The 10,530-nt window shown below is 36.6% G+C and overlaps 1 protein-coding gene across 1 annotated transcript; it reads right to left on the bottom strand.

Moving 5' to 3' along the window:
* Nucleotides 1-864: 864 nt before the first annotated feature.
* Nucleotides 865-9,544, bottom strand: crabp1b (cellular retinoic acid binding protein 1b). Its single transcript, XM_077229312.1, has 4 exons — nucleotides 9,257-9,544; nucleotides 7,472-7,650; nucleotides 4,274-4,387; nucleotides 865-1,522 (listed from the first exon to the last, which is right to left on the bottom strand). The coding sequence occupies exons 1-4, from the start codon at nucleotides 9,324-9,326 to the stop codon at nucleotides 1,472-1,474; spliced, it is 414 nt and encodes a 137-aa protein (XP_077085427.1). The 5' UTR covers nucleotides 9,327-9,544; the 3' UTR covers nucleotides 865-1,471.
* Nucleotides 9,545-10,530: the final 986 nt, after the last annotated feature.

Raw genomic sequence — 10,530 nt, 5'->3', positions numbered from 1 at the left:
TTTGTTTTCAAACAAGAATCAAAGATCTTTTATAGTTTCTTGACCTAAAAAAGGGAGCAGATTTTAACACCAAATAGAGTAATAAACGTTTACAGTGAAATTTAACAAAACAATTAATAAAAAAGGGGTGCTGGTTTGATATGCCTCATTATTCAATCAAGATTTGACCCTGCGTTATAGTTGAGCAGTCTCTGGAGAAATTGTTCATAAAAGGCTCTACAAGTCCATAACTCTCAGAGCATGAAATGAAAACATGTTTTTAATGACAGATGGAGAGTAGGATTCCAACACTTTCTTTTGACCCTTGTTTCTTTTGCAAACCATTAGCCACATGTGTTGTTTGCATTTGCAAATGTCTTATATTAATGAGCTTGCATATTTTGGGGGAAAAAAAATGAAGTGTGTGTACCTGGTATTACCTACGTTATGGGAACCAAATGTCCCCCACAAGGATAGTAATACCAGTAAATTTTGACCATATGGTGACTTTTTTATTGGTCCCCATGAGGGAACACGCCGTATAAATCATAAGAAATTAAGTCTTGAATATCTAAAACTGCAGAATATTTCTGTAATGGGTAGGGTTAGTGTAAGGGGACAGTTTGTACAGTAAAAAAACATTATGTATATGGAATGTCCCCCTAGAGAGAGAGAGAGACTGTGTGTGTGTGTGTGTGTGTGTGTGTGTGTGTGTGTGTGTGTGTGTGTGTGTGTGTGTGTGTGTGTGTGTGTGTGTGTGTGTGTGTGTGTGTGTGTGTGTGTGTGTGTGTGTGTGTGTGTGTGTGTGTGTGTGTGTGTGTGTGCGTGCGTGCGTGCATCTGTCTTTGTGTCAGATTCTGAAGACTCAAATAATTGCCGCTGATCAGAGGAATAAATTAAATTTTATAATATATTACAATAAAACAGTTGCATGAAATGCAGCCATGGTGAGCATAAAATCCTTTTTTTTTTTCAAGAAACTATTTCCAGCTAATGACGCTATCAATTATCTTTCAGTAGAATTGGTTAAATATATTTATAAAAAAAAATACAATCACATCATTAACAAGTACATGTCTTTATTATTTCATGCGCGGTCGGTGACTGAAAAAGAAAGTAAAGTAAATTAAGTTCTTGAGACATGGCTGCAATGAACCATCGTAACTGTGCTAAGAATGTTTGATTAGATATAACCATGAATATATTAACTATATTCCCTAATACAAGGATCACTCAATTCCCCAACGGTCCTGTAGCCCACCTTAAATGTTAGAGCTCGCGCCAGGCCTGACTAACACTGTACATATAGGCTATAATTAATAAGAAACATTATAAAAATGAATCGAATGATTAATGCACACAAATGGTATCCAACTTAGAACAGAAGAAAGTATCAACTAACAAACCACAGTGCAAGTTAATCATGTACAAAATGTTATTCCTTCAAAGCTGCAAGTGCCGGAACATCCCTCCATCCAGTTCATCTCGGTGCTCATTCCCGTACATAAATCCGTGTGCACACCACATCGTCGGCCCCAAAGGTCTGAGCAATGAAGACAAACAGAGAGAGAATGCCATGAACTCAGTCATACGCAGTTCATTTCATTTACCATGATTCATTTGCATTCATTAAGACACCCTTAAAATGAAGGTACAGAAGGTGTTTTACATTTAACTTTTGTATGTAGCTTGTTGAAATTGTGCATCACTGAAATGCTTTGAGTGATGTATTGATCAAATTAAGAGGAAGTGCCTCTGACATCTCTATGCTGCCATTTACTGGAGTTTGAAAGTCACACCAAAACAGAACTAGAGCAGCTGACAACACTATACACCATCTGCGCTCCAGAGCAGGAAGAGTGCACGACCACCTCACACACTCTTTTAAAAAATGGTATTAGTACAGGCCATCTGGTGTGTGTGGCGGTGCTGTGGGAGACATTAGAGAGAGGAGAGTCAGCCCCCTACACACCGCCAGCATTCCTACATGTAACATGATCAATTAGACACATTTGCTAAGTATTTTCTGGGTCACTGCATGTAACTTTGCTCCATGATGCCAGCTTTTTAGTAATGAGTGGCCATTTTTACACAAAACACACGCATTAGTCATTAGGGTAAGAAAAAAAAACAGATAAAGATGAAGTAAAGTTTAAGTGAGCCATTTATAATGAAGAGAGCTGTAATGCATAAGACAAATGGTTTATAAGAATAACACATTAATTTCAATAAACAAAAGCGCAAGTGCCATTGCGTATGCAACAAGGCATTTTTAAAATAAGCTCCAGTGGGTCGAATACTTTGGCATGATTAGTCAGCTCGTGACAAAACAGCTGAATGGAACAAATGAACGGAAAGATACGCATCACTATCTTGCATTCAAAAGTCTGAAGGAATTGTGATGTGACCCAGCTGCATCACCATTTTACTGCTCTGCCTAATAAGACACAGATGTGACTTCAACATGTCTTGTCTTGCATCATGTAATGCCACCAACTGTGTCAGGGTCCATTAGCGCATTAATGTAGACCAAAAATAAGACTGGATGCAAGTTGTGCTGTGTTAATGTCCCAGCGTATTTCCCTGTTGAGGTCATTTAGCAATAACTTTCCATGAGTGCATAGGCCCTGAAATGGCCTCTTAAATCACTTTTTCAACAAATGCATTTCAGCATAAAATATAATACAAGAAAAAAGAATAAATGCATACCTAAATAAATAAAATACAAAAAAGTAATATAAAACATTAAACTATGCAAAAATAAGTAAAAGGGCTGCAAATATTGGTAATTTGGAACTAAATTATATATATATATATATATATATATATATATATATATATATATATATATAAAAGCAAAAATCTAACCATTCATTGAAGTAAAAATAATTGAAAGTGGTGGGAATATCGCATTATGAAATAAATGTTTTTTCTACAAAACACGTTGGCCATAATTATTGGCAATACAAATATTTTTTTACAAGTAAAATAACTCTGAAGTATATTCCCATTAATATTTAATTTTTTTTAGCACAACAGGGTGACTATCAACATGATATTGTCTAGTTATGACTTCTTGTTTCACAGAAAACACTTTTTAAATAAGTGTTTAAATATGAGGAAACACAAAGGCCAATTACTTAAAATTATGTAAAAATGAATTAGATTGTTTTCTTATTTTCTTACTTTTCTTATTTTTGTAGAAAATAATGTTGTTTATTTAGGTGTCAATTTAGACGACAGTTTACAAGAATATGGCATTTTTGCGAGAAAGTCATGAAGTCATGTTATGATTTTTGTTAAAGAATTGTACCGTATTGAACTAAACAGCAATTCAATGGTTTATATCAAAATGATGATGTGGTTGTATCATGTACATATAGTGTCGGAGGTCCATTCATGTGGGTAGGACATACTAAAATCACAATTTTAAGGGAGTAAAGACATTTGGGCCTGGTTTCACAGACAAGACTTAGATTCTTTCAGGTAAAAGCAACATGCATTTTAGCTTGGGACTAGCCTTAAGCCTTGTCAGTGATTATCACTAATAGTTCTCACAACAAAAATATGTTTGTGCTTCTAATGCTTTGACATATTGGCATACTAAAGTGTACTGAATTTTGCTGAAGAGGCTAGTGAATAAAGCATAGTGAGCAAATTCAAAATTGGGCCTTGGTCATAACTTGTGTTATATGGAGCCCTTATGAACTTTTAAGTTTGGCCTACACATATCAAACTACTTATAAATAGCATGAACTTTGTCATCTCATGACTTTTTTTTCCATCAGTAAAATTGCAGAAGATGCATGTGATCCATAAATTAGTGTCACACAAGGTTAGCTGCTACTGTAGGTTGTGTCCTGCACAAGATACCTTTATTGAATGCTCATTTTCATGGCACATATTTTCAGTGACCCATATTAAGAATGGTAAAAATCATTTCACAGTGTTTCACCATCACAAGTCTTTACGAAATCCACTTTAAAGTTTACAACAGACACTTGAGCGAAAGAAGAAGGCATTTGATGTCCCTCAGGGGCAGCAAAGCCAGTAATAAAACCTCCTCAGTTATAAGGCCAGTTTACTGTTGTCCATATGGCCTAGAAAAGACAGAAGGCCAGATATTTACCCAGTGTTGCATTTTTAAAAAAAAATTCCAAGCAAATAAATGAATATGAGCAATTTATCACGGGTGTTAGTAATCGCAAAGCAGATTGAAACATTCAGCTCAGAATAGAGGGTGCCAGACACAGAATGAGTGATTTTTAGTGGTGTTGATGGAAAAGTTCCTCACCAGGATGAGTTCGTTCCCTCTCAGCTCTCGTGTCCAGTACGTTTTAGGGCCGTTACCATCCACAAGGGTTTGCCTGCAGGTCATCTTGTTCTCTGTCTCCCATGTGACCAGGCTCTGTGGACAATTACAGTCTAATGGTAGTCTTTTGAAGATGCACGTCTGTATCTACATCTACAGTACTCTGTGAAAAAAAACAGTTCTTTCCAGGGAAGAACATTCAAATTATTCTCAGAGGAATTCTTCTGTCCATTTGCATTTGAATTATGATCTCCATTGAATTTTAAAGGCTCTTAGGCCATTGATTTGAGGGAGTGAATCATAAGTAATAGGCTGAGGAGAGACGCCCACCACAGCTATACATTTTACCCTTCTATATAACCTCTACATACATTTCTCTGTATTACTCACCCTCTCTGCTTAACCAAAATCTTGGATGACTAAATGTACAGGTTTCATTTAATGTGTATCTTATGATGTCAGATAGCCTCTGCCAAATATCTAAATAGAAAATGTCTGGGTGTCGAATTATGTCAAAAACAGATGTTTATTTTGTGCCAGATCTGTGGTTACTTTTATTTGCCTGTTAAATACCAGCAGTCATAAAGGTTAACTTGTTAAAAAGGATTTCCAGCACATGGCAGCTCGGCCTGCAACCACCGATTGCCCTTTCAGTAGCTTCTGATGGGTCAACAGGCTCAGAAGGAAAACTCATCCTGTCATAACAGTGCTCATCAGTTCTTTAGTATGCACACATTATCTTATGCAGTGCTGGATGTGATGGTGCAACCGTTTGAGTCAGAAACCCCTCAGATCCATTTAAATCCAGGAGATTAAAGGTGGGAGACATATGGGTGACTGAAACTAGTCTAGATAAGCCTGCAGTATTGCTTTGATGCGCTTGTGTGTCATATAATATAATTTACCAAACTATCTGTGACCTAAATAAGAGGTGAAAGAATTTTGTTTTGTTTTGTTTTAAAGAAATCTCTTATGTTCAGCAAGGCTGCAGATGTATAATTTGATATGTTCTATTTTAAAATATTTTAAAATGTAATTTCTTGCTGTGATGTCAAAGATTAATTTTCAGCATCATTACTCCAGTCTTCAGAGTCACACAATCCTTCCGAAATCATTGTAATATGCTGATTTGCTGCTCAAGAAACATTTGGGTAACACTGCAATAAGGTTAATTGGTTAACATTAGTTAATTAACTAACATGAACTAACAATGACCAATACATTTGTTACAGTATTCATTCATTTTTGTTAATGTTAGTTAATAAATATACAGTTGTTCATTCTTTGGTTCATGTTAGTTAACAGTGGATTAACTAATGTTAACAAATACAACCTTTGATTTTAAAGGCAGGGTAGGTAGAATTCCCCAAAAATACTTTTTTCCAAATTAGTTTAAACTGTCTTTATATATCAATGCATAATTAAAATGTAAGTACTCTGGAAAAGAAATTATACAAATCGAGTGTCTGTAGTCCTCTCAGGACTGCAATAAACACAGCTCATTATTCCATTAACTCCCACCACCTCCCTTCTCGGCTCCTTCCAAAGCATCGCCCCCAAAACAAATGAACGCGCGATCCCGGCCGTTCGCTCAGCTGGAAGAGTCGGACGGGTTTACCAGCGCCGAGCAGAGAGGAGCGCAGTGCATGTAGTGACATCATGTCAGAATCACAAGTAATAAAATAACTAACTTTATCAGTATGAATGTAAACAACTAACATGGCTGTTAGTACTCACTATCAAGCTCGCATATCGATACTGGTAAAGTTTAAAATATTTTACAAGCTCGTAACGGAATCAAACTCAATATAAGGCAAAGCTATATATAGCTTAATTGATACACGTTTGCCGATACTATCAGTTACACTGTGATGAAGGTGAATTTGTAAGATTCATAACATACAGGTGTTTTGCATGTAAGAGCTTCCATGATGAAAGCACTGTTGGCTCTGAGGAGGACTACACTCCGGAGACAAGTACCGCATCGTCGGCACAAGGACAGGTCCGGAGTCGAGGGCGAAGCAGAGGAAGTCGTGCAAGGTATTGCTTATTTATCGTCTCAACCCTGGCTCACTAACAGTAACGTTATACCAGTCGACACCAAAGTTACACTGTCCTAGCTAAGCCAGTGTAACGTTAGTTATGATACGTAACGTTAGGTAGCTATATTAGGTAGCTACTTGTGCTAGTGATACATGCTTCATGAAAAAATAAATGGCATCAAAATGAACAGCAAGACTACCTGTCCAGCAGAAATAAAGCCATCATGGAGTCACTTTTCAGCACCTTGAGATCCCTCAGTTGTCGCCACCGCTGGAAAGCCACGCCGATATTGACTCTCGTATGATTTCTTGTTTTGTCCAAAGACTTTTTGTTCATAGCCTTTTCAAATACTGTCTTCCTTTTTTTTTTTTACTTGTTTGACTTCGCTGCCTCTATATGCAGGTACTGAGAATTTTGACTGTTCTTTCTCTGCCATAATTGTTATTACTAGCTTCCGTGCCTCTTCAAACGGGTGCACGCATTTGGGCTGCTCCTGTATCAGCAGAGGTGGTATCCATGGTAGCGAGGGAGAGTGACAGTCGCCCCAGCCAATCATTTCTTTCGTCCAGAAAGGAATAATGAGCTGTGTTTATTACAGTCCTGAGAGGACTACAGACACTCGATTTTTAGCATTTCTTTTCCAGAGTACTTACATTTTAATTATGCATTGATATATAGAGACAGTTTAAACTAATTTGGAAAAAAGTATTTTTGGGGAATTCTACCTACCCTGCCTTTAATGACGTATTAGTAAATGTCGAAATTAATATAAACTAAGATTAATAAATGCTAACGAAGTATTGTTCATTCTTAGTTTTTGTTACTAAACCTTATTGTAAAGTGTTACCATTTCTTGTTGAAAACAGTTCACTATCTTTGTGGAAACCATGATACATATTTTCAGGACTCTTTAATGAATAGAAATTTCAATTTAAAATATTTTGTGATATTATAAATGTCTATGCTGTCACATTTGTTCAATTTAATGTGGCTGAAAAAAAAAAAAATACTGACCCCAAACTTTTAAACAGTATCTACAGGAAGCTGTCTGTACATAGTTCTGATGATTTGTCATCTCTCTAAGCTCTTTTTAAAAAATATTGATCACAACAAAAGAAAACCCCTAAGCTGTATTACCTTGCACTTCCGCCCATCCACGGTCTCTTCGTTGAACTCTTGTCCTATCTGGAAGTTGATTTCTGTGGTCCTCACAGTAGTGGAGGTTTTGATGTAGAACTGTTCTCCGTTCTGACGGATCTCCACGTGTGGTTTGGAAGCTGCTGCACAGGCCACCTTCCTCAGCATAGCGTTCACCCCTACATTACACAAAACATGTAATCATGCCACATTAGTTATGCCAAAAGTGTCACTTTGCTTATGTAAATGTTTTCAGCTCTATGTCATTGAGACAGAGTGGATAAATGTCTCAAATTGAAAGTCTCTAGTTAAAATGATTATTATATGCAATAAATAATCGAATAACACTCTCGACTGTGCTGTAGTTATCCACTTTCATATAATTCCCTCAAGACGGTATACTTACATCATTTATTTCTATCTGCAATAGATACTGGGGCAAAGGGAATATCTGATCTGCTTTCATGTTTTTTAATGTGTCTGATGTTCATTTTTCCTAGTCATAACTGGGGCAAAGCAAGCATTCATACAGCTGTGGTATGCCATTTTCTGCATAAATAGTTTTCAAGTGACCACAGAGTAGATTGTTATCAGCAGATGTTGGAAATAAGGAGTTGTAATGACAGGGTGTTGACTGGAAGGAATGCCACGGCTCTCGTATAGTGCCTACTTACAGTGTTGAAATTCTAGGACTAATTGCACATTTTTGGCACAAGATTGTAGTGTAAACTATTTGGGTGAGTAATTGTTTGATCAGTTTCATAAATATTTCAATTCTCTTTCCCCTCCACCCCAAAATTTCTCTCTTTATGTTTGGAAACAATTTAGAGGCTTTTTTGGAGAACTGGCATCAGTTTCACTCACCATTAGTATATTTTTTGATTGGAAAATATTACATTTCTTGATTCAAATATTCACACTGTTCAAAAAGTTCAGGCTCAGTAAGATAGTTTTTTTTTTCAAATTAATACTTTTATTCAGCATTAAATTGATTCAACGTAACAGTTAATGCATTTATAAATTTACAAAAGATTTCTACAATTTAAATTAATGTTGTTCTTTTGAACTTTCTTTTCATCAAATAATCATGAAAACAACAGTGTATCATGGTTTCCACAAAAATATAAAGCAGCACCACTGTTTTCAACATTGATAATAAAAGAAATGTTTATCGAGCAAAATGATTTCTGAAGGATCACGTGGCACTGAAAACTGGACTAATAATGCTGAAAATACAGCTTTTCCATCACAGGAATAAATCACATTTCAAAACATATTAAAACAGTTATTTAAAATTTTAATATTTTTGTACAATATTAGTTTTAACTGTATTGTTAATCAAATAAATGGAGCCTCTGTCAACATTAGAAACGTCTTTCAAAAACATGGTAGTGTAAAGTTCTGTACAAACTTTGACCAAACCATATTTGCAGGGCCTCATGAAATGGTAATTGGTATTAAACTATTAGATTTAATTTAATTTTGAAGAAAAAAAAAATCCACTGAGTGAGTGCATTTCTTTGGCCTTGCTAAATCTCTTGCACTGTCGAATACGAATCCAGGCAACTCATGCAGCCAAAGAAACAAAAGAGACTGAAGAAGCAGTCCAACAGCCCGAAAATAATAGTGATTTACTCTTCACACTAGTTAATCCATGAATATGCTATTGAAGACGAAACAGTAGAAGAAGAGAGGATCCTGGATGCTGCCTAAACAACAGGATAAAATAGTCTAGTCATCACCTACTACACACATAGTGAAAGATAAAGTGAGTGGATCACTTACCGAGCGCTTTCAGGAGTTCTTCAAAATTTTCACTGCTCTTCATCTTCCAGGTTCCAGCAAAATTAGGCATCTTGAGCTGTTCCTTTTTATCAGTGTTACTTTGAAAACTTAAAAAAAAAACTAATAAATCTAAATAGATCTCCAACCCTTTTTATTTTTTTCAGATCTAAGAACCTGTCAGTCTCTCCCCGTTTTCTTCTTCTCTTTCTCACACTGTCTTTTCTACTGTCTCTTTCTTTCTGTCTCTGTGTTACGCCTTCTGGACCACTGCTGATAGCAAGCATCTGTGACGTACGTCAGTGGTCCCTCCCTCCCGCCCAGTTGGATGTAATGGCTTACAGGAGCCATTCTCTAGCGCTTCTCATTCATCTCACATCCTTGAATTCATTGCTTTAATACTATCCGAGCTGTCGCATTTATTCTCATATAAAGCTTCTAAAGACTTTAAGTAGTCAGTTCCCTCTTATAAAGTCTTTTTATCATTCTGCCAGTTCTGCAACTTTTGGATGAATATAAATGTAAGCAATAGGTTTCATTTTCTGCCCGTGCATTTTTTAAAAACCATTACGAAGTGCTGAATATTAATTCTTTTTTTTACAAATATGTGCAATTGTTGAAATTGTGAGTGTACACTCAAGGATATACATTAGATTGTCAATTTGTTTCTACAGCACATTTTAAAAAATAGCCCTGAACATGTCCTCAACACATTTCCCATGAAGACCCATTCATCCCGGATCCTGCCTCCCAAGAGGAGAAGGACAGGAGCCCCGGGAGAGAAAGAGGGCCCCCAGGCTGAACTCCTCCCTCCCCTGCTAGGCAGTCTGATTTGTTCCTGTCCCAATGTTGTTTCATTTATCTCATTTGACAAAGTGCCTTTGAGACAGCGGTTGATAATTAATGTAGAGAGAGGGCAGAGAGCACTCTGTCATTTCTCCAGGAAGTATCCAGGACAAGGGACGGACCCATCTACTCGCTCGCACGCCCTCATCAGCCACTGTTTGTCCCATCAATCAATTGATTTGGTATGGGCCTTTAGATGTTGCTGTGTGTGAATGTATCTTTTCTCTCCTTTGTTTTTATAAGGCCCTGGTGAATGTGCCAATGTGTGGTCCATGAAATAGACCTCGCTATGCCAAGACCTTGATGTGGAGGACCACTGTTCCTCAAAAACCCGCAGAACGTTTAAAGGTTGCATTAACATACTGTATTGTATTGTTTCATGTTATTGCATTAACAGTGGACTGTTGCTTTTAAGTAATTTTATTTCACTT

This window comes from Siphateles boraxobius, unplaced genomic scaffold, assembly GCF_051911475.1.
Source record: "Siphateles boraxobius isolate OS27281-9 unplaced genomic scaffold, OSU_SipBor_1 130, whole genome shotgun sequence".
In the NCBI taxonomy this organism is placed as follows: domain Eukaryota; kingdom Metazoa; phylum Chordata; class Actinopteri; order Cypriniformes; family Leuciscidae; genus Siphateles; species Siphateles boraxobius.
This window is presented reverse-complemented; position numbering and strand designations above follow the sequence as displayed.

What these genes read in the sequence shown, in the direction of transcription:
- crabp1b (XM_077229312.1), bottom strand. Translation starts at nt 9,326, where the DNA reads ATGCCTAATTTTGCTGGAACCTGGAAGATGAAGAGCAGTGAAAATTTT. An exon ending in TGGATGGGCGGAAGTGCAAG is followed by an intron (nt 4,388 to 7,471) that starts GTAATACAGCTT and finishes AATTGTCCACAG; the next exon opens with AGCCTGGTCACATGGGAGAC. An exon ending in GAGGGAACGAACTCATCCTG is followed by an intron (nt 1,523 to 4,273) that starts GTGAGGAACTTT and finishes TTCATTGCTCAG; the next exon opens with ACCTTTGGGGCCGACGATGT.